Source organism: Mus pahari, chromosome 6 (assembly GCF_900095145.1).
Source record: "Mus pahari chromosome 6, PAHARI_EIJ_v1.1, whole genome shotgun sequence".
Classification (NCBI taxonomy): domain Eukaryota; kingdom Metazoa; phylum Chordata; class Mammalia; order Rodentia; family Muridae; genus Mus; species Mus pahari.
Window position 1 is genome coordinate 1,792,568 of NC_034595.1, and position 23,389 is coordinate 1,815,956.

Here is a 23,389-nt window from a genome sequence, read left to right on the forward strand (position 1 = left end):
ATTAAGCAGTTTGGGTCCAGCTGTGGTCTGGTTGATCTTTATCTTGGTTCTGGTCTCAGACTGACCCAGGGAGAAGTCCATGTTCCCGGAGGAAGAGATTCATTTTCATAAAATTATTGTTTGTGCTGCTGAGGGGTGCATCCCTCAGGATTACACCAGGAGGTGATAGACCTGGGAGGCTCATGGAATCCTGAAGTGACTGCAGGATTTAGGCAAATATTGAATAAGATGCCCGGGCATCTTTTAAGGGTCCTTAGCTAGACATTGTAAATCAATCCAGATAACCCCCAGAGGGCATACCCAGAGCCCCATCTTTCAGGTGATTCTAGAATCTTTTAAGTTGACAGTGAACAGTTACCATCGCAGACGGATGCCTAGTGAGGGCGACTGACCCCCAAGTGGATGAGTGATTTCATGTGCTATGGAGCAGACTTCTCAAATGGTATATCACCAAATGTGGCAGCTCATTTCTGTAATACCACAATTGGGAGGCTGAGGCAGGAGAACCCTCAGTGAGGTCAGACCCATGGGCTACAATATTGAGACTCTATAAATAAATAGGCAAACAAATACATAAACAAATGCTCTACGAGTTTGCAGCACCACCAACACACACGGGAACTCTACCTTCAAGCTCTTGTCTGCAACGTGTCTCCTGCCCACATTCCTCCTGGTCACAATTTCCCCCAACTGAGCATATTTAAAGTGGGTCTGATTCTGTGGTATGCCCAAGATGGTCCTTCAGTCTTTGCTACCTCTCTCTTTGAGAGCTGGGGTTCTAATCCCCTTGCCTTGAACCCGGGCAGCCTTGAGTGCCCTTCTTGATTAATGCTGTGGGGTAGAAACAAACATCTTTGACATCTGAGCTGAAGAAGCAGCAAGAAACCTTGAGGCTCCTGCCTGGGATGGTTGGGGTGCTCACTGGGGGGTGGCAGTCACCATGAGAGGGGCACTGTCAACCTGAGGATGCTCCAGCAAAGCCTCAGTCTCCTGCTGGATGTCACCGAGTATCCTCAGATGCCACGAAGAGCAAGAGAACCACCACTGAGCACTGTATAACTCTCTGACCGTTGGTGCTGTAGCCTAAAATACTCAGGGATTTTAGGGTGCTTTATTAATGCAGTGCCAGATAACCAGGGCAGAGATCTTTGCTTTCCTTCTCTTAAAAACAAAAACAAAACAAAAAATGAAAAAACGAACAACACCAACGAACTACTGGTTGATTGCTTGATTGTGGCCCTTGTGGGGAGGTCAGAGGAAAATTTGTAAGATTCAGTGTCCTCCTTCCGTGTGAGCCCTTGGTAGTGAACTCAAGTCATCAGACTTGGCATCAAATATTTTGCCTGTTGAGCCAACTAGTGGGTCATCCCTTATCCAGCTCTTGTGTGAAGCGGCATTGGTTAGTCCTGGGGTAGAACTTTGACTCCTTCATCCCTGGAAGACCCTGTTTGTCTGTCTGTCTTCCACCCACATCACTGAACTAGAGCTCCTGTGGAGGAGAATTCTACTCCAAAGCTCCCTTCCAATTCTCCCTGTCTACAAAGTCTCGGATGGGAACTTGGATTTACTGCCTACGTTCAGTATCCACATCCAACTGGTGAAGGCACAGAGAGTGCTGGAGATGCAATAGAAACTCTGAGACGCTCAGCATCATTTCAAAGCTTCCTGACAAGAAGGTCCTTGTGTGTGTCTCCATAGCAACAGAACAACACAGAAATAAGAAATTGGTTAAACACTAGATGGTTTCTGCAGTAATGGAATCTGGTATTTTTGTGCCTAGAGCAAAACTACATTTAAAAATATTTCCCTTTTTTTTGCATACATTTGTATTTACCTCATTTAAAAAATTGGGTGTGTTCTAATGACCATTAATGATGGAACAGGCAGTTTTTCATCCCTACTTCTAATCTTTATTGTTGATGGTTTTTTCCTGGCTAACTCGCTAATTTCCATTGTTTTTTCTCAAAGAGATTTCAACTGTTATGAAAAAGTGGAGATAAAATAACAAAAGGGGAAATTGAAAACAAGGCACAAATCCGTGAGACTACCATTTTGACATGGTGACAACTACATTTTTACATTTCCCTTTGCTCTTACAACTTGTGTGCATTTGGATATTTTTCCAGGCGTTTCCACCTAATATTTTATCATAAGCGTTTTCTGTGACCCTTCATGAATTTTATACCCCTCATTTTTAATGGCTATAGAATATTTCTTCAAGGTTTAGACTTACCTACCCTCCTTCTCCTTCACTGAATATTTGGGTTGACTCCAGTTTTTAACTGAGTAGCTCTTTGATAGATATTTTTCTACATATGGCTTTTGCCATATTTCAGGGTATTTTCTTAGGCTAGCTTCCCAGAAAGGGATTATTGAGTCAAAGCCTATGAACATTTTTATGGCTTCAAAGTATCTTTTGAAGAAAGTAGGTGTTCCATTTCATGAGGTCCCCAAACATGAGAGGGGAAATTTGGCTTTAAAAAAAAAATCCCTCATCACATGTGCATGTTAGCACTTTGGCAGCAAGGCTGCCCTGATAATTTTCTGAGTGATTAAAACTTGCCTTTCCCAGTGAAACAAATGTAAAAAGTTATGTGTTATTTTATTTGTTTCTGGGGACAGTCTTTTCTGAGACACTTTGTGCTTCCGAGTTTTCCCAGCCTTCCAGAAGCCCTGTTTTTTTCCCAGGTACTCACAGACCACAGGCAGCTTTGGGCATGGAGGGTGGAGGTGGGGTGGGGTCTGCCCCCCTTCCAACAACAAGAAACCATGTCAGTCTCAGCCTCTGTGGGCTTCTTTGGACCCAGCATGTTGATAGAAAACTCCCAAGTTGTCTTTTCTTGTGTTGTGTGGACAGTGAGATGGACCTGATCAGTAGTTCTATTGTTCTTCTTAGAAGGCCAGTGAAACTGAATGAATGAATGGATGGATGGATGAATGAATGAATGAATGAATGGATGAAATATGAATGGGAATCCAGAAGGCTCTGACCTTTATCTACTGACTGACTTTGAGAGCATTAGTGTTATTGGCTTCCTCATCTCTGTCATGAGGATGAGGGCACAGCCCTGCCCTAGGCTGCTATGCTGATCCTTTGAGCTAAGGATGGCCTGATGGTCCAAACCATGTGAGCTGGCGTCATCTCATAGGTTCTAAGAACAGAGGCCACAGCAGAACCAAGGCTTTCCTTTTGCTAGCTTGTTGGTGAAGAAGACATGAAATAGGGGCACTTGGCTAGGACGGGGTTCCCCAGGCTAGAAGTGGGAGCGAGATTGGGGGCTGGGTTGTGCCAACATGTGGCTACACAGGTAGTGGCACAGGGATAGGGGGACAGGCAGTATTTTTGAGTGGGCTATCTGCATGGGAACACAGAGTCACAAAAGTTAGGAAGCAGAGAACTGAGCCAGGATGTGGGGGCTGTCCAGGGTGAGGAGCTGGGTTCCATTTTCTGAAAGGGTATCTTCCAAACATGTGGATAGAACAGTTGTTGAGGATACTGTCACAGAGACACTGGGAGAGGGGAAGGGATCACTTGGGATAGAGACCTTAATGGCAGCAGGTTGAATGCTGGTGGTGAAGCCTGGGGAGATCTTAGGTACAGAGAGATGGCTCTTGTCACTGCTGGGAAAAGAAGTTAGAGAAGGGACAAAGTAAGGAGTTGGGGACAAGTTTACCTCAGAGCAAGGTGCACACGTCAGGGTGACAGGGAGTAAAGACTGAGATGAAGGGGGTGGTTATTCGTGTGTTAAGGTGAGGAATACTAGGAGTGAATGGGGATTTTTCCAGAAGAGAGTTTGTTCTCTTTCTTGGATGTGACATAGTGTCAGAGGCACGAAGGGAACACACAGTTTGCAAGCCTCATGATGTGCAGATACCATTATAACGAGGCAAAGGGAAGTTAACTGGACCTCTCTTGTTGGCTACACTGCCACAGATGATCTGTTTATACATTTATGTTTCAAGTGTAAGGTGTGTGTGTGTGTGTGTGTGTGTGTGTGTGTGTGTGTGCATGACTGTAGGTGCCACTAAGTCAGAAGAGAGCATCAGTTCCCCTCCAGAACTGGATCTATATGTAATTGCAAGCTTCTGGAATCTGCAATGCTGGGAATCAAATTCCTGCCCTCCATAAGAGCAATGGGTATTCAAGTGCTGAGCCATCTTTCCAGCCCGATGAAGCCCTGCGATTTTTAAAAAGTCAAGCGCACAACAGCAGAAGGGTGATTCTCATCTTGAGACCTGCCCAACGTTCCTATCCAATGGCTGATTAAATGGTTTGAAATCATCACGTGGGTCATTGTGTACTTGTGGATCATGGAAACAATTTAAGGGGTGGGTGATCAGCTGATTTTGCCCTTTAATAAAATGGAGCAGAATAAGGTAGAAGATATCTGAGAACTATGTAGAAAGGAGAAGTGTTTCTGCATGGTGAGTGCAGATAGGATTGTGAACTTGATGGTCTCTAGCAATAAAGATTGATAATTACAGTCTGTGGGCATCTCTCAGTGTGCACCACCAACACTGTTTTGCTGAAATATTTCATGTTGGGTAGACTACCTCTCTCATTGCCAAAAATGGCACCCTTGGCCGGCCAAGTGTTCACAGCATCCAGTTTTGTTGTGACAAAAGAAGTTTCCTTTAGCATACCCCTTCTCCATTTCCGAATGTTCCCAGAGCACTACTGAGCAGCCATAAACCTTTGAACCTGTAGGGCTGAGGGAGGAGGAAGCTACAGCCTGCTGCCAACCCAAGGACCATTCCCTTTCCCCAGTGGTACCCAGAGGAGTCAGGTTCTAATAGCCAGAGACAGGAGATAGTGTCAGACAAGGCGTGGGCAGATGAGATGGCACGTCACTGCCCACTCTCAAAAGCAAAGTGAGGCTATGTCATTTATAAATACCCATCACTTTGGACCAATGTCCTGTTCCCCTCTCTGGCTTAGTTCAAGGACACATTTGACAACACTTATACTTGATACAAAAAATAGTAGCCCCATCTAGCATATTCATATTTACCACATCTCGTGTATAGTATTCAGAGTGGCAGCCATTGTTGTGTATCGATGGGGGAGCCAGGTAGAATGGAGGGCAAGGAGCCTGATGCTATGGAGTTCTGTTTGCATCATATGGCACAGGCTGCTGTCCAATGACAGCCAGGAGATTCCTCTGTCACCCTAGTTCTTTATTAAGCAGACCTGCACAGCTAAGCATCCATTCGACTTGAGAACAGGTTTAAGGTCTCTTTTAGTCCTAGGTAGCTTTCTTAGATCCTAAAAGCCTTAATCCAACAAAATGCATTTTTTCTTGTTCTCCCCAAGGTGGGTGGGTGATGAAGTTTATCTAGGAGCAGTATTAGCAGCATGTCTAGGCTGGAAACAGTAAACAGATCATTGTTGGGACAGTTTTTGAAACCTAAGTGTATTCTCATGTGAGTGATTCTAAGACAGAGTTCAACAAGCAGGTGCTGCGGAGTGACTCTAGACTCTCCGTGACTGTGCACATGAGGCCTCAGGAGATGCTTAGCTCCAACTTGAAAGCCCAGCATGAAGCTCCCGCTCTGACTACACAGAGACTGGGAACCTGGACTTCTTACCTTCCTTCCACAAAGCAGTTCTGAGGCAGGCACTGCACAGGCTAGAAAACAAATCATCCGTAGCTGCCGAGTGCTGTTTGTTAGAGCAGAACCCTCTCTGGCTGGGTTTAACTGAGTGTATAGAACCTTGGGACATCTTAAAGGCACAAAGCGTGCATTCCCAGATCTGATGCGCAGTAGCCTTGACGCCGTGTGTGAAAGAACTGGGCAGAGAGAGAGGTAAAGGGGAGCAGTCAGGACTTTGGATTAACTGTGACACTGGGCAAATCATTACCTCCTCTGGATGCCAGTGGAGCTGGTCTTGGAGGTCTCTGGATATTCTGCTCTAGTTGTTATTCTATGACTCTGAACCCAACCCTATTATTAGATTGGAGAGACCACAGTATTCAGTGATGCGGCTGATACACAAAAATACTCACTGAATTACTATATGTTTGAATCACTTAATTAGGGGCTCCAGGCACTTTCTATTATTATGACTACTTTTTCCAATTCATGAAATTTGAAGAGTAGAGAGTACTAGTAACTTTCCTAAGGTCACACAGCCTATAAGGGACTATGTTTGAATTTAAAAGTCTGTAGTCCAATTTTGGATACCTTACACTGCGCATACATCATAGACTGGGTAGAGTTCCCCACTATCCTCTTGGAAACAACCATCACCTTCCTCTATTCTGTGGCTTTTAGAAGACCAAAGTCATATTCAATATTTACGCAAGTTCCCAGAAGCCAGTATTTTTGTGTTTACCTCAGATGCTGGCCTCTGTGTCCAGTAACAAGTTATAGACATGGTTCCTGATAGTATAGTCTTCTTGCTTCTGGGTCCTGGTTGTAGCTTATTACAGTGTGTGCTTGTTCTGTTACTTTGGTCAAGATACAGAACTCTTCTCTCCATCAGTGTCATAAGACTCCATTGCTCTAACATGTCTCTGTGTTTGTTAGACCCACCAAAGTCACAAGGTTGTCGATTCTGGAAGAATTCTTGGGAATGGAGGGGCAGAGGAAAGAGAAAATGGGCATCTGGTAGAAACTGGCTTGTCTTCCTCATGCCTTTAAAGAAGCTGCTTCTCGGGTCTCATCCGGGAGAGGAAGGGGAAAATATTTATTCACCCATTGTTTCTGCTTGCCATTGTTCAAAGTTGTCCACATATTATTTCCTGTGCCTTTGCAAGGGGCTTATGTGTGCACAGCAAATGAGTCCCACAGCATCTCACACTTCCAGCCCCATGGAGTCCTGTGGCAGGAAGGAGAAGTGGCTGAGAGTTAAGGCTCTGTCAAGTTGTGCGCATGGCAAATGGTGGGCACTGCGGTGACCTCAGTAGCCAAGGCTATATATACAGTGGCCGCAGCAAATGGCCACCTGAAGGCGGGAAATGATAAAAGAGGGTGCTCAGGGAAGCTGGTGAGGCCAGAGCTGTGTTCTGGGTTGTGCAGTCCGCCTGTGAACTGCACAGAGTTGTTCCCAGTCAAGAACAGGTACTGCTCTTGAACAGAAGTCCCCGCCTCTCTGTGGTTGTGATTTCCACAGTTTCAGGTACCTGCAGTTGATGGTGGCCCCAAAATGTAGATGGATAATTCCTTGTCTTCCATTTCACACTACCCTGTGCACACCATCTACCTCACTTCCTGTCAAAAACGAGACATTGCATCATTCCATGTCATTACAAGAAAAGGATGGAGTATGGACTAAGGAGAGCACAGTGGAGAGGGAGGGGGCAGGGCAGAGAGAGAGAGGAGGGGGAGGGAAAGGGAGATAGCAAGGGGAGGTAGAAAGGGAAGGCTACACCCACAGGCTTTTATTGGATATGTTGATGTAACTGCTCTCATTTATCTTTACTTCATGCTTTTGACTCTTACCGTGCCTAATCCATATAGTACATTTTATCAAAGTCATGTATATGCTTTTTTTAAAAAATGGTGCAAGGGGGGTTCTGAACCATCTGCAATTTCAGGCACCCACTGGGGGGGTCTTAGAATGTACCCTAGAGAGACCGGTTGTACTGTTACATAGGGCCTTTCATTTTATGGAAACACAATGTTCTTCACATATTTTAAGAAAAGAGATGAAAGACTGGTAGAGTCCCTTGTGAGACCACGGCTAACTGACATCTCTGCAAAGGCAACCCCACCCCAGGCTGAGCCTCCTGCCTCCTCCTCCTCACCCACTCTAGATTCCCTTTGTTCTCAGCCCACACTTCAGATGCTCTGGCCAGCTTGCCTGGAGAGACGGTCCAGACTTCTTCATCCTTTTGAAGTTTAGTCTCATGCTTGCTTTGACTGCTCTTGGACTTACTGGCCATCATCCTGAGATCCAGAGACACCAGAAGTCCTCTAGGATGTTCTCTTTATCTATACGCGTCCTCTGCCTGTAGCGGCTAGGCTGGCTCCTGGTGCCCACTGAGCCTCACTGTCCTCCCCGCTACTCCCTGTCATCACACACACTATTTTTTGCCTGTTTGTCCACTGTCATTAGGAAATCAAAGTAGCCCAGCCAAGCCACCGCTTCAAGATTCATGGAAGCGCCATTCCATTGGAAAAGCTTTCCTGCTGCGTGCCACCACCCTGACCTGGGGCAGCCCAGGCTTTCAGTGTTTCTCTGGACAAGGGAAAAAGACGTAGTCCCAACACGCTCCCTTGATTTCCAGACCCAAGTATATTTGGCCCTCATATCTGTGGGCCAGGGTTAGGGTTAGGGTTATGGTTAGGGTTAGCAATAGATGACACGAGGAGGCTGCCTACCTGTTCCCACGGTTTGCCTGTGTTTCCTGTACTGTTGGGGCCTAATCTCAAGTACCTCTATACACTGAGCTTCCGGCAGAGCCTTTACATCAGCCACTTGACTTCTGCAGGAAAAGTCGAGTGGGCATTCTTGAGACTACTTTCCCACTTCCAGATAGCAAAGCAGAAGTCATCCAGACCCCAGGAAGTGCTGAAGGCAGCAGCAGCAGCAGCAGCAGCAGCAGCAGCAGCAGCAGCAGCAGCAGCAGGACTTAAAAGGAGAAGGTATGGCAAGTCCCTAAAAATATCCAAATGGACCGTGGCATACTATAGCCACTCACCCTGAGCTTTGCCCGATGGTAGCATCAATGGTAGCTGCAAGGCAGACGTAGTGTATTTACTAGAACTGTTCAACATAGCCTGTGGCAGTGAGGTGCAGGATGATCTGGCAAGTGAGGTCGCAGGGAAGGTGCCAAAAAGTGTCCTTTCACATGGCAAAGATGGGAATGTATTATAGTGTTTTATCCTGCAGGTACATGGACTCTTCAGTGTGCGCTATCATGTAACCCATAGGAATGCACCTCTGTAACGTTCATCACTCTCCTATGTTGATGACATCATACTAACTGGAGCCTGTGAGCTGTGAGTGACAGACCCCTCAGATACTGGGGCCAGGCACATGAATGTGTGAAAGAGTGGAAGAGAAATTCCCTTCTCTCATCCTAGGCTCCCCCGACAGCAGCATCTGGGGCAAGTCTTAGCCTCTGTGTAGTGAGTGTCACCTAAGGGAGCAGGGGTGAAGACTTAGGCCTCTGTGTAGTGAGTGTCACCTAAGGGAACAGGGGTGAAGTCTTGGGCCTCTGTGTAGTGAGTGTCACCTAAGGGAGCAGGGGTGAAGGAATGGGGCCTATGGCAGGGAAGGAGGAAGAGCCCATTAGAGGCATTAGCTGTGTGCATTGTGGAGAACATTCCAAATGACTTGAGAAATTCCTCAAAATGTGGCTGGAGGCATAGCTCAGGGGATGAGTGCTCACCTGCTGTGTGCCAGGCCCCAGGACTATTTCCTGCAGGGGGGAGGGGGAGGGGGAGGGGGGGAGAAGGAAGAGACCAAGAGTGAGAGGAAGGTTAAGAAATAACTGTTTTTAAAACACAGCATCTAGAAGAAAAAAAAAGAAGTATTAGCCATTTCCCATTGGCTAAAAAATTGAAAGGGGGAATTTAATTCTATCATGCTTGTAGACAGAATAGGCTCCAGGGCCAGAGAAAGCATTCAGGTAAAGGGATGTAGGAGCAGCCAAGGAGCAATGGCCACTATGCTCTTGAATGACAAGAGAGAGGAGGTAGGAACACATTTGACAGGGCACTGGGTGTGTGCTTATGCACCCTCTCTCCTGTTTTCTCTTGCCTGTCTGGCTTGTCAGACTTTCAAATCCATCACTATGTGCCATGCCGAACAACACGTTCTCTAAGCCCCCTTTGCATAGACACAGCTGAGGTCTCATCACAGTACAAGCCCCTCCTGGGCAGCAGATGTATGCAGAACAGTTGTGGTGTTCTCCTGGTTATCCCAGAGGCAGCCTCTTCTCTGGTTATTTTAATGAGTTCGCTTCTAGCAGGCTAGTGAAGTCTGCATTTTCTGCTCTTTAATCAGATTCACAAGGCAGGCTTTATGCATTTCCTGTGAGATACCAAAGACACACCCTACCCATATACTGAAGAAAGTCCAGTTCAGAATGCCACACACTGGCTGATTCTTGGTAACCTTTTCCGCAACCAGGTCTGGGGTGCTCCTTCAGGTTCCGGTGCCCTTCCAGCTGCTGGAGACAGTCCTTGGAGACAGAGCCTCCTGGAACAGTTGGCTGCATTATAGGAAAACGGACAGTCTACTCATTTAGTCAAGTTCTGGAGAATTAGGGACATTAAATCCCCAGTCTCCACACGTCCCAGACTTGCAGATTGGCCTGAACCATGGTAAACAATTTAGACTAGCTGGAGTATGACATGATGCTTCCTTTTGGCTATTTCTACAACTCCACATTGAATGGAAGGAAATCACTTAAGCCCTCGCAGCACTGTCTGGCAGGAGGTGGAATGCCTCGCTTGGCTTCCTGCCCCATCAGTCCCACACCCACAGGGGACCATCTCCCGCTCCCTTTCAGCTTCCAGGCCTGAGATATCCCCTGTCTTAGGCCATAACTCCCATTTTCAGGCCAAATTTCAGCACAACAATCTTGCTTGCCTTTTTCCAGGTGAAAGAGAAGCAAATCGTCACGATTGGCCAGGTTCTATTTTCAGTCACCATGTGAGAGAAGACCCAAGGGGATCTTTGTCTTTAGATTTCAAGGAGCTGGGTCTTGGTTGCTTACCTAAAAGCAACACATGTGCACACAGGACTTCTCCAGGAGGGCGGTAAAGGGATCTACCGCAGTACCCAGCGCTGGTGAGCTGAACCACAGTCAAGCCCTATCAGCTGAATACAGGATGTACCTGCCTCCTGCAGGCAACACAGAGCTGGGGCAGGCCAGGCTTGTGACATAAAGTCATCTTATATGTACAACCAAACTTTATCTGTGTATTGAATATAAGCTCTTCCCCATCGCGTTTAGACATGGCCATCCTCCACAGACCCCTTGTTTGCTCGTTTGGAACAGGGTGGTGAACTCTCAATCCAGTCCCACTGACTTATGAGCAAAGACAGACTTCAAGTGTGGTATTCAGTAGGACTGGTCCTTTGTCTTATTGTTGGGCGAAACAGGAAATGGTGGCAGCCATGGTAAACTGGAGGATATTAACCAACTGATGCAATTCCAATAAATTGTGATCTCAAGAATTCAGGTTCCAAGTCATCAGGTCTATCTGAATTTTAATAGTCCACAAATTTGGGTTTTAAAGAAAGGTTTATCAATTTGTGTGCATGTATATCTGGTGTCTGTATGTACAAGCAAGTAGGGGCGCCACAGAGGCCAGAGGAGGGTATTGGGTTGCAGGAACTAGAGTTGCTGGTGATTGTAGGCTACTCTATGTGGGTGCCTGGATCTTGGGTTCTCTTCAAGAACACCACGTGCTTTTAACCTCTGAGCCATCCTTCCAGCCCTACAAAATATGGATCTTAATAAACATTTCATAATGATAAAATGTTGTTATTATTAACTTTTTAATTTGGAAGCTATCACTGACCAAACTTACCTGAGACCACATGGAGACCCATAGAGACCCAGGCCACCCGTTTATAGCCACTGGCTCTAACTGTCAAACAGAACAGCCTTGGGTGCTACAATCTTCTTAGGCAAATCTATCTAGGAAGCCAGTTACAGATCTGGCTGGTGCATTTTACAATAGAGAAATCCAGACCCAAGAAAGCCAATTCCCCACGGTTAATCATTTGTAACAAGTGTTATGCCCATCACAGAAGGCACAGAAGGGGACCAAGACAGTGTGAACAGATGTCAAAACCACCTTATGTGGGCAGTGTCCTTAGATTGCCCCCTATCTTCCTTGTTAGTTCCTTGGAGCCCTTCTGGCTCCTATTGCCTCAGTCCCTTAAAAGCCAATGGTCCTGCCCATCTTGACCCTTGTGGTGTGTCCTCACCCTCCCTTTCCCTGCAGTGCACTAGTTAGTAACTGCAAGAGCTCCTAAGGATAGTGTGTCCAAGAGCTAAGCTCCCAATTCCTGCCTTCTGTGTTGCTTGTTAGTTAAGGGGTGTCTTGTCTCCAGCAACAGGTAACACACCAACTCTGTGTGCAGGTAACACACCGACTCTGTGTGCAGGTAACACACCGACTCTATGTGCCCAGGTCAACGTTGAGACCTTGCTGTTTCCTCCAATGTTGATTCTCTCCTGTGGCTCACTGGGTGGATGCCTTGGTAAATTGTTTGCCTTCTCTGGACTTCAGTTCCCTTTGGTCAAGGTTTTGGGATTCGAAAATATTCAGAGCACACCCTACGAGTCCTTCAAAGTCCTCGCTCTGAGCATGACTTCCATCCCCACCGTGTTACTCTGGGGCATGCAAGTGGGATCCTGGCTGGCCTGCTGGGTGTGGCACAGCAACCAGGAGCCACTTCAGCTGTGTGGCTTTGGGACACTGCCACTCCCCTCTGAATCTCAAGAGCCTAGTCTGTCATGTAAGGAAACCCCAGCGATCCCAGCCGTCCCTGGGTTGTGGAGCTCTGCGTCTGCATGCGGGGCTTTCCTCGCGGGTTACATAAGACTCTAGGGTGGCGGGAAGAAGGGGGCGTGGGGAGGCGCAGCAGGGACCGGCGGCGAGGTGGGGCACCGCGCGTGGGGGAGCGCAGGGCGCGGCGGAGTCGGGTTTCAGAGCGCTGGTGACTCAGGCGCGGGCGGCAGCCGGGATCCCGCCGTCGCCACCGAGCGCAGCCTTTGTTCCGCGGGCAAAGTGGAGCTAGGGTCCGGCGGCTGCACCATGACACATAGGTAGGACCGGCGCCCCGCTCCCCCTGTGCCTTCGCCTCGCCTTCCAGCCACCGCCTCACCTTCTCTGCCACTGCTTCTTGCAGGAGGACCGCGCAGAGCCGGCGCCCGAGGTGGCTGCTCTCCATCATCTCCGCGCTGCTCTCCTCAGTCCTGCAGACGCGCGCCGCGACAGGTAAGCCACAGCGGCCTGGGTTTGCGCGCCCCCGGGTGCTGCGGCGCCTCATTCCTGGACATAAAAGGGAGTACTTGCTTGGCGCGGCGCAAGGGCCGTCTTGCCCTGGATCCTCCCGGCCCCCCGGGTTCCTAAGCGCTCAGATGATTGCCTCAGCCAGGGCACACAGAGTATCTGAGCTGGACGCGGCTCACCAGGGAGGGCAGAGAGGGGCTTTAGCTGTACACCACACTGCCAAAGTATCCCAAAGTGCGCTAGGCTCCCGCGCTGAGGTCGTGCGCACTGGGCTGTGGGGTGAGTAGGTCCCAGGTACACTCAGTCCATGGGAAACAAGGTCTCCGCAGGGATACCTTGACATCCTGGTCATTCCTGACATAACAGAACAGAGTAGCTAGCGCATTTGGTTCAGCCTGAGTCACTAGAGGTCCCCATCCTTGCCGGACAGAGGTGCAGTGGATGATGGACTAAGCCTGAAAAACGGATCTTTCTTTCTCTTCTATGGGCCTCAGTTTCCCCTGACCAGGACTCAGAAGCTGTTGAATTAAAATGTGTCTGACTTAATGTTGAGCTGACGGTGTGAATCGCGCCTCTGTTGGGTGACTGTGGGCAACACTTTTCAATCCGCATGCCTCAGTTTCCTCATCCGAGAAGATCTGGTTAACTAGACCCTCATAATTCCCAGAAACATTGAGAAGTGTAACGGACAGATGGGAAATAATGTCCTTTCCATGAGAATCCTCCTCTTCGCAGGAGTGCCTGTGTTGGAAAGCACTGTTGGGGAGGTTTAGGACGTGGCGACTATGAAAGCCAGAACTCAAACCCAGTTGGGCAGGTTCCTGTCCCTGCTCATCCTTTGCATTATGCACTCAGCAGAACCAGGCTTTTGGAACAAGAGCCCTTACCCCCTTTGGACTTAGAGGAGTAGTGCATAGCCCAGTTGAAAACAGTGAAGGCTGAGAAGCATCATATAGTCCCAGAGGAAGCTGGGCCGGGATTGGTGGTCTTGTTTCACTCTGTAGGTACTTGAGAATGCCTAGTACCACTCCACCCATGGTCTGCAAGGGAGCAAGGCGCAGATGCAATGATAGCTTTTCCTGCCAGGGCGCCCAGCCTGGCACTTCTTGCAGATCAAAGGGCAGTTGGAGCAGAGTTCTGGCTTCTCCCAAGGATAGCCAGTGTGGAAACCTTGCAATTTCCCATATGACATAGGGCTTTGCCAAGTCAGTGGCAGAGGGCAGCTTATGACATCCAATGCCCCTTTGGGATTTGAAGAAGGCTCCTGGAGTCCTGAGCTGTATAGATCTTGCATGTAGTTTACATGGCTAGTTCTCACTCAACCTTGCATTGCATGAGGTCTGAATAGGTTCCTGTCTCAGTCACTATCCCAGGGGCTGAGACTAAGGACTTAAGGTACCCTATTCTGAGCACACTGAATTCAAGTCCAGCTTTCTAAGTGTCTAGAGTGGGATTTGATCCAGGTACCCTTACTCCAAAGACTTTGCTGTTAACCATCAATCAAAAGAGTTTCCCAGACAGAGATGGCCTCAAGGTCCCCCAGTTCCCGAGTGTCCCGATCCCCCTCCAAAGTTCTTGTCTCCTGCTGTGCTTCCTGTCTCCTTCCTAAGAGAAGAGGCCCAGGACAGGCTGCAGTTATCCTAAAGCCACTCAGTTGTTCCAAGGTAGATCTGTGGTAGACTACAAGTCTGTGGGCTCTGAGGGACAGTCCTCCACAGGTCCACTGTCCAACTGGCTGTTAGAAAAAGAAGAAGGAAGGAAGGAAGGAAGGGAGGGAGGAAGGGAGGGAGGGAGGAGGAAGGAAGGGAGGGAGGGAGGAGGAAGGGAGGGAGGGAGGGAGGGAGGGAGAGAAAAAAGGTTGTGCTGAACATGATGGCACATGTTTGTAATCCCAGCATTTGGAATGCTAAGGCAAGAGGATTGCAAGTTCAAGGCTGGCCTGGGCTACTTAATTAGACTATATTTCAATGGAACCCCAAGACTTTGTAGCTTTATAGGTATCAGCAGAGTTCACACCAGCCCCATAGATGTGGCTTCACAGACAGCGATACCAAGGCAATGTCATTTGTCCGTGAGCACTTGGCCTTCATTGGTGGAAGTCCAGCTGGAAGAATTTATGCTCTTGACCACTAAACTAAATGGTTAAGCTTATTTCATTTCCCCAGTAGCTAGGCAGCTTCTTAAATACTAAATATTGACCATCTAGTGACTCTACTCCTTTAATGTCTATTCAAGTGAGAGACAAATCATATGCCCACTCAAAACCTTTTATGTAGCCATTCATAATGGCGTTATACATAACGGCAAAGTATAGAAACAAGCCAGGTCATCAAGTGCTAAACAAATGAATAAATCATGGTATATTCATTCCGTGAAATACTATTCGACAATAAAAAGGGAGGAAGCACAGACCCATACTGCAACATGGTAAGTGGAGGTGGCCAGGTAAAAACTTGCAAGTTACGGAGCCCACTTAAACAAACATCCTTAAAGGGAAAAAGCCACAGAGGTGGAAGCTATCCTTAATCGCTTAGGCTTAGGGGAGAGAGCAGGGGCGACTAAAATGGGCAGCTGGGGACTTAGTAAGGACTGGACTGAGGTGCTGTGGTGTCACACAGATTAACTCACTTAATGGTCTTCGCCATGAGCAGCACTTCAGACTCAGCAAACCTGCTTAGGAAAACAAAAAGAATGCACTTTGCAGACGTCCAGTCTCAGGTGGGTGAAACTTGTTGTCTGGTTCCCAACAAGCCGGACATAGAGCCTGCATGTGGCTGGCCACTGCCAGGCTGCCAGCCCCATCAAGTACTAGCTGCCTTGGGAAGGCTGTTCTGAGTCCTGGCTGCTGCTCTGGGTCTCCAGCTCTAGCGTCTGTGCTGTCCCTGAATGCCACCATAGGCAAAGCTCCTATGGTGCGGATGGAACTCAGGCACCAGTAATCTTCAGATAGTGGGTTCGTTACTAAGGAGATCTTTGTAGGCTTCCTAGCTGCCCCTCCCTGACCCAGTTTTGAGGGTTGGAAACCCCAGGCTTTATCATGGACCCATTCTTTCTGTAAGCTGAGATGACTAAAGTCTCCTTCTGAGCCTCTATTTTTCCCGTCTCTGAGATGGGATGGCAAGGTTTGCTCGAGCCTGTTTCTTCTAGTTTTGAACACTGGGAAATAAAACAGTATTTACGCCATCTGGTTCAGCAAACAGATTGAGCATGCACTCAGCCAAGGCTCCTGCAAACTGGGGATAGGAAGCATCCAGGCCCAGATCTCCCTCCAGGGGGCTCTGAGTTCACAGGTAGAAAGAAAAGGTCACATCTCATTCCATATTTACCTCATCCTCCGTCATGGCCTCTTGTATCTCTGAAGGGTCAGGGCTTGGCTGCTGGCCAGCACTGCAGGTTCCTCTCCCAGTGATAGCTGGGTTGGAATGGCTGCTGAGGCAGGTGGTGTTGTGCCTGTTAATAAGGTACTGATGTGTGCAAGTCACCTGCTTCCTTTGCTGTCTCCTGAGGGAACACCTTCACTCAAGAGTGCTCCTTCAAAGTCCAGCCCAGCAGAAACAGAGCAGGAAGCAGAACACCCGAGGTTTTGCCCTGCCCTGGTTAGGGGTGGGGTTCCCTACCTCTTGGGGGAATGTCACCTGGACCTTTATAGTTGTCAATTCTGCTCATTAAAATAAAGAAGACAACCTAAACGCACACCCCTAAATGCCCAGACTATCTTTCTTGACTTCGAGCCTTTTCCACGAGGGGTATATTTTTCGTTTTCTAGTTTTCTCTGATTGTTAAGGTTTTGAGATTCCTGCGTAAGGCAAAGAGTTTGTTTTCTCTGTGGTATAATAGTGCCCTCTGTGACTGTACCTGTTGTGGGTTTTCCATTTTTCTTCAGCAGCACGTGGGCTGTCATGTACCTGTAGAATCTGACAATGGGGTGTGACTGTTGTGTGCATCTCAGGACACGTGTGTAGGAGGCATTTCCTTTAGTTTCCTATCCAGATGGGGTTCAGGGTCACAGGGGTGAATATTCTCCACATAAGCAGGTATGGCTGGCATGCCTTCCTCTGTTGTGGGCATCAGGAAGTGAGAGTGCCCATCCTCACAGCCCGGCCAGCATTTGGCCTCTTCACTGCATTGAATGTCAACATTTCTAACAGGCGTCAGTTAGAATCCTAATGAAGCCAGTATTTCTATTTTCCTTACCCGTGTCTATGTGTATGTGCTTCTCTTCTCTCTGTGTGTGAGTGTGTGTTTATGGTGTATGTGTGCACACCATCATCTTGTTTTTTAAGACAAGGTCTCTCACCCGTCAGTGTAGACTGCTGTCCAGCTAGCCCTAGGGAGCTTCCTGCCTCCTGCCCACTACTGGTGCTACAAGCATGTACTAGGGTCAGTTTTTAACATAGATGTTAGGGATGTGACTCAGGTTCTCATGCTGGTGGAAGACACTTTACTCACGAACACATCTCACCAGGCTTAGTTGATCAGTATTTCGTATGTTTATGAACCATTTGTATATCTTGACTATTAAAAACTGATGTGAAGCAGGGCAGTGGTGGCGTACACCTTTAATCCCAGCACTTGGGAGTCAGAGGCAGGTGGAATTCTGAGTTCAAGGCCAGCCTGGTCTACAGAGTGAGTTCCAGGACAGCCAGGGCTACACAGAGAAACCCTGTCTCAAAACAACAACAATAACAGTAATAACCAAAACACCTGACATGAGACTATTTTAAAATGTGGACATGGGGTCTCTTACTGAACCTGGAGCTCAGGGATTAGGTTAGACTTGCTGGTCAGCCAGCCCCAGGAATCCTCCCGCCTCAGCTTCCCAGCACCAAGAGCACTGATATACCCTGCTGGGCCTGGGTTTTACGTGGGTCTGAGGCATCAGATTGTGAAGGGAAGGCCAGGTAGCATAGCCAGACCCTGTCTCAGAGGCTGTGGTTTTGAGGACCTCCCAAACTATTCTCCCTGGTGCTTTCGCCCATTTAGGTGCCCGCCAACAATACGTGCAGGGTTTGCACAGATCGGCAACACTTCTTCCTCTCTAATTTTTTTTTTAAGCCACCTGAGTGATGAGCCTCACCATGGTATGAGTGAGTGACCTTGTCTGGTGTCCAGCTATGGTATGAATGAGTGTGACATGGTTTGGAATCTCACTGTGGAGTGTCTAAGTGACACTGAGTGAACTCACCCACCTGAGAACAGAATGAAGCAGAGGGTTCATTCTTGTATATGGAGATGGATCTCCCTTAATCATGCCGCTCTCTGGTTTACTTTCCCTGACTGTATCTAAAATGCACTTTTGCTTCTTGCTTGAGGCCCCACCTCCTCAACAAACAGAGAGCCCATTGGCTTAGGCTCATGATGGACAGCTATAGGTTTGTGAAGGAGATGTTTGATGCCAACATCTTTCTGCCCAGACAATCCCTTTTTAAACATGCTTCTGTTCTACTTCGTCTGGCAGTCTTATCTTCCTTTAGGATTCTGCCCTGGGAGTGGCCCCTCTCCACCCAAGCCTTTTTAGTGCCTCTCAGTGGCAGGGAACTCAGACTGTATGGTGACCACTGACAGCTCCTGCATCCCCTACTACACAGGAAAAGACTGCATAAGACAGTCCTGGGCCTTATCTAACTCTGAGCCCCAGAATCTAACACAGAGACTGCCACAAGTGGATACCCAGTAGGGCTTTTTAATAAACTGAGGCAGGAAGGAACATGTCTATCTGACTTTTCCTCTAGTATAGTGCCTCACCATATTCTCCATGGCACACAAGCCATGCCAAAGCTCCCCAGCCCTGCCAGCTGTAGAGTGAGTGGGCAATCAGAGAGCTCGGAGGGACCGGCAGTCTCCTGTAACTTCATAACTGGGCTGTCTGGGTATGAACTGACGTCAGCTTGCTCCTTGTCAGTTTTGACTGTATAAGCTAGGGGACCCGTTTGTTTGCTGACTCATTTATCCTCTAATTTCTAATGGTCACGGCACTCAAAGGCAGAGCGATCATCTTCCCTCTTGTGGCTGAGTTTCTGAGGTTAGCTTTGAGGGCTACCACCCAGCCCACTTGAAACGGGCCGAAGATGGAGGTGTAAGCTGCACTCATTTTTATTCTACATGGGAGCGAGGATTCCTAAGTCACAGAGTGTGAGTTGTTGCCCCATTGTGTTCTTTCCTTATACATTTCTTAAAAACTTAGCAATATAAATTAATTCTTTAATTTCTGTATTACTCTTTATTTTCATTCAAAAACATATATGTGCTGCCTGTGTATGTGCATGTGTGTATGTGTACGTGTGTGTGTGTACATGTGTGTGTGTGTGCATGTGTTTAAACCCACATAACTTTGATGATTGCTGTCTTAAAGCCAGATCAGGGAAGTCACCGGGTTTATTCACTAAGACATGGATTCTTGTTTGTTTTTTTTTTTTAAATCATTTATTTATTTATTTATTTATTTATTTATTTATTTATTTATTTATTTATTGTGTGTGCATGAACACATGCCACAGAGCATTTGTGGAGGTCAGCAGACAGTTTTCTTCTTGCCTCTCCTTCCATCCTGCGAGCCCTAGGGATGGACCTCAAGCCATTAAGCTTGGGAACGAGAGCCTTTACCCCGGAGCCATCTCAATGGTCCAAGCCATGTCTTCTTTAGTAGGTTGGTTGTAAGATCATTGCCTCAGGAAATGATTGGGCTCCTGGAGTACCCTGGTGTGGGTAAGTGAGGGTGGACAAAGGCAGCCAGTCTCACACAATCCAGTGAGAGACAATAGCTGAGGAGAACGTATAAACAAACCTCGGGGCTTTGTAGTTGGAACATGTGACTGAGGGGTAGGAACTGCTGCTGTCAGCAGAGCCCAGAAAAACCAAGATGGTATCAGAGGCCTTCTTCAGAGGAGTCAGGTTAACTGGCTGGCCAGACTCTGCTCATCATTAACGAGAGGACGAGCCGACCAGGTAAGAGTAGAACCTACAAGAAGGTCCAGGCCCACTCCTGCGAAGCATGAATGAGGAGGCGATGGAACCAGTGGGCTTCAGTGAGAGCAGCCCACATGACTTCTCCATAAGACCTTACTCAGTTCTACTCAACTAAGCCCAACCCAGTCCCATCCAACAAAACTCATCAGTTCTTTAGTCCAACTGAACCAGCATGGCATAACTGATCCCAACTCAACCCAACCCAAACCAATCCAACCAAATTCCGTTCAACTCAAACCAATCCATCCAAATTCAGCTCAAGTCTTTTCAGTTCAATTTAATGTCATCTCATTCAGTATGATCCAACCGAACTCAACTCAAGCCAAAAACAACTGTATTCAACTCAGTACGACCCAGCTCAGACAGCTCATCCCAACCAAACTCAACTAACTCAACTCAACACACCCTGATTCCCTTCAGTCTGCTTTTGTATCCATGGTAAAATGGGGACAAAAAAAGAAAGGGAAATGTTCTGAAAGGACTATTCTTAAGTGAACAGGATTCCAGCTTTAGGACTTAGGGAGCACACTTTTGGATTTGGGAAGCTTGGCTGGAGTCTGGCTTGTAGGTAGTGGTTGTGGGACTTGACATCTGTATTGATGAGGGTCTCAAAGAAAGCCCAGCTGAAACATCTCTCAACAGTATTCTCTTTAAACTAGCTTCCTCCCCAAAGGGTCTCCTGACAATGCCTTCAGATGGCCTGCCCTTCTGTCATAGCTGCTTGTAGAGATTACTGTCTTCTCCTCATAATTCCTGGCTGTCCTGTTCTCAGGGCTCTCTGAAGTGGAGGTGGGGTAGTTAGAGAAGCAGATTCACTGTCCCTCCTGGGAGAGACTCCCTGGAGGCTTGAGTATGGCAGGTGACTTGTATGCTGAAGGCTTGTTCTGAGTGTTCCTATAGGTTGACAGAAAGTGTGTGCACTACTAAACTAGGGAAATCCACTTCCACTGAAAATGGGGAAGATAGAGGTGTATAAACAGTGTGTGTGTGTGTGTGTGTGTGTGTGTGTGTGTGTATCAAAGGACAACCTTGGGTGTCAACCCCAGGTGCCATCATTGTCTTTTGTGTTTGTTTTGTTTGAGAAAGACAGGGTATCTCACTGGCCTGGAAGTCACCAAGTAGGCTATGCTAACTGGCCAAGGGGTCACAGGGATCCTTCTGTCCCCTCTCCAGCACTGGAATTGAGCAACTACAGTGTTCAGTAGTCAGCCTTTAGGAGAAAGGATTGTTTTTAAATATCATAAGAAGTAATTAAAGTGATACATAGTTACTACAAAAGCCCGGAGTCAGTCAAACAAACAAACAAAACTGAAAACAAAAACAAAACAAAAGGACTTTTTTAGTTTTGTTTTTGGCTTGGTTTGGTTTTGGTTTTTCAAGACAGTTTTTTTCATATAACAGAGCCCTCCCTATTTGTTCTAGACTCAACTTTATTGTCCAAGTTGGTCTCAAACTCTCAGAAATCCCCCTGCCTCTGCATCCAAATGCTGGGATTAAAGGCCTGCACCGCCACACCCTACAGATTTTGTTGTTGGTGGTGGTGGTTTTTTTGTTTTTTGTTTTTTTCAAGACAGGGTTTCTCTGTATAGTCCTGGCTGTCCTGGAACTCACTCTGTAGACCAAGCTGGTCTCAAACTCAGAAATCCGCCTGCCTCTGCCTCCTGAGTGCTGGGATTAAAGGCATGCACCACCACTGCCCAGCTGATTTTTCAAAAAAAATAAAGATCACATGCTATCTTGTGACTGTGACTCAGCAATAAAGAAAGCCTGCTTACATGTGGGAGACTTTCACAATTTGTTACCCTCGTGTGAATAGGCCCATCTATTAGAGAACAGAGTATTTTGTTAATTGCTTTTGTCCCTTAATAATCATCTAGATACTTCCTCAGGAGCATTAAACAGTCCCTGATCATCTTTGTAGTTGAACTAGCATTGCACAGTGTAGATACCACACATAAGCTGGGTCTCTTGTAGGCCTTTAGCCGCTGCTGCTGGCTCATTGTAAACCCTACTGTGGTGACCGCAACACCATCTCTAGTTGATGACTACTGTGATTATTAGTGACTAAGAATTCCTAACGCAAACCACTGGAGGCTTTGTTGTGGTCTTTGGCCAGGCCATGGTAATTTACAGTCAGGCCATAGCCAGTGAGAAAGCCTCTGCCTCCTGCCTTTGACCTGGGCTGCTGCCTCTTTAAGCCTAAATGAGAAAATAGTGACAGTCAAGGGGCCAGGGTCTGCACGCTTCCCCATGCTCCTGCCAGGGTCTGCATGCTTCCCCATGCTCTCGCCTTAGCCAAATGGATTCACGGCTTCTCTTCTCTATCTATTCACCCATTTTTGCAGTGCCTTGTGGTAAATGCTAGAAAATATTTTTCAGAAAATTGGAATGTGAATGTGCAGGTCACAAACTTGGTATCTACAATCCCTAGAAACTCTAGAGATTCCCAAAGAACCACTCTCCTGTTGTTCTCCTTCACCTAAGCTGAGGTCCGGCCACCAGTGGGTTTCAAGAGAGTCTGGCTCAACCAGTGCTAAGGAGCAGCAGTGTTAATAACAACCAATCCAAGCAGGGCATTCCCATCTATGATCCCTGCACTTACAAAGCTGAGGCAAGAGAATTACCAGGAGTTCAAGACCACCCTAGGCTACATAGTGAGAGCCTGTCTCAAAACAGCAACCACACACACACACACACACACACACACACACACACACACACCACAGGCACATATACACATACACACGCACACATGCACACATTCATGCATATACAAAACCAAGTCATCCTCCAGCTCTTCTTTTAGAAGGAGATGGTCTTGAGCCCCAGACAGAATCTATATTTGACCACAACCCAGGGGGCAGAGCTGGTACCCAGGAAGAGATTTAAGATGTGTGGTTCACGCCTCTGGTCTCCAGGGTTCTGGGTTCAGATCTTAGCTCTGCTGCTTCCCTTTGACTGACAGATTTGTCTTTCTCATCTTTAAGTTGGGACAGAATGAGAAGTGAGTCAGGAGCCTGTCACTGATGGCAAAGCTCAATGCCTCATTAACCGCTTCCATCTCAGTGCCGGTTCCTTAGAGGAAGGACCTTTCTATTACTTACCTGCTTCCCCAGCATAGGCCACAGCACCCAGAGGCCACATTGAGCCCTTGAATTCACTGAGAGATGAATCTTCAAAGCCTGGGGCTGAGCAGATCCCAGAGAAAATCCAGCATCATAAGCCCTATGACATGAACATCTGTGTGCTGGAGGCTACTCAGTCCTTCCTTCTGGTTGTCGGAGGTGGCGAGGAGCTGAAAGCAGGGCTTACAACATAGACAAGTCAGGAAGAGAGTGTGTTTGCGGGCTGGAAATGTAGCAAAGTATTAGAGAGCTTGTGCAGTGTGCACAAAACCCTTGGTTCAATCCCCAGCACAGCATATACCACATGGTGGTTGTACTCAATAGAAGTTCAAGGTCCGCTACACGATGAGTCTGAGACCAGCCTGGGCTAA

The 23,389-nt window shown here is 47.5% G+C and overlaps 1 protein-coding gene across 1 annotated transcript in view; it reads left to right on the forward strand.

The window, feature by feature from the left end:
* Window positions 1-12,612: 12,612 nt before the first annotated feature.
* Window positions 12,613-23,389, forward strand: part of Col15a1 (collagen type XV alpha 1 chain) — a 105,036-nt gene continuing 94,259 nt past the window's right edge. Inside the window, exons 1-2 of the mRNA XM_021199835.2 lie at window positions 12,613-12,740; window positions 12,824-12,912. Coding sequence (XP_021055494.1) covers window positions 12,730-12,740; window positions 12,824-12,912 — 100 coding nt within the window. The 5' untranslated portion in view covers window positions 12,613-12,729. The remainder of the gene's footprint in view (window positions 12,741-12,823; window positions 12,913-23,389) is intronic.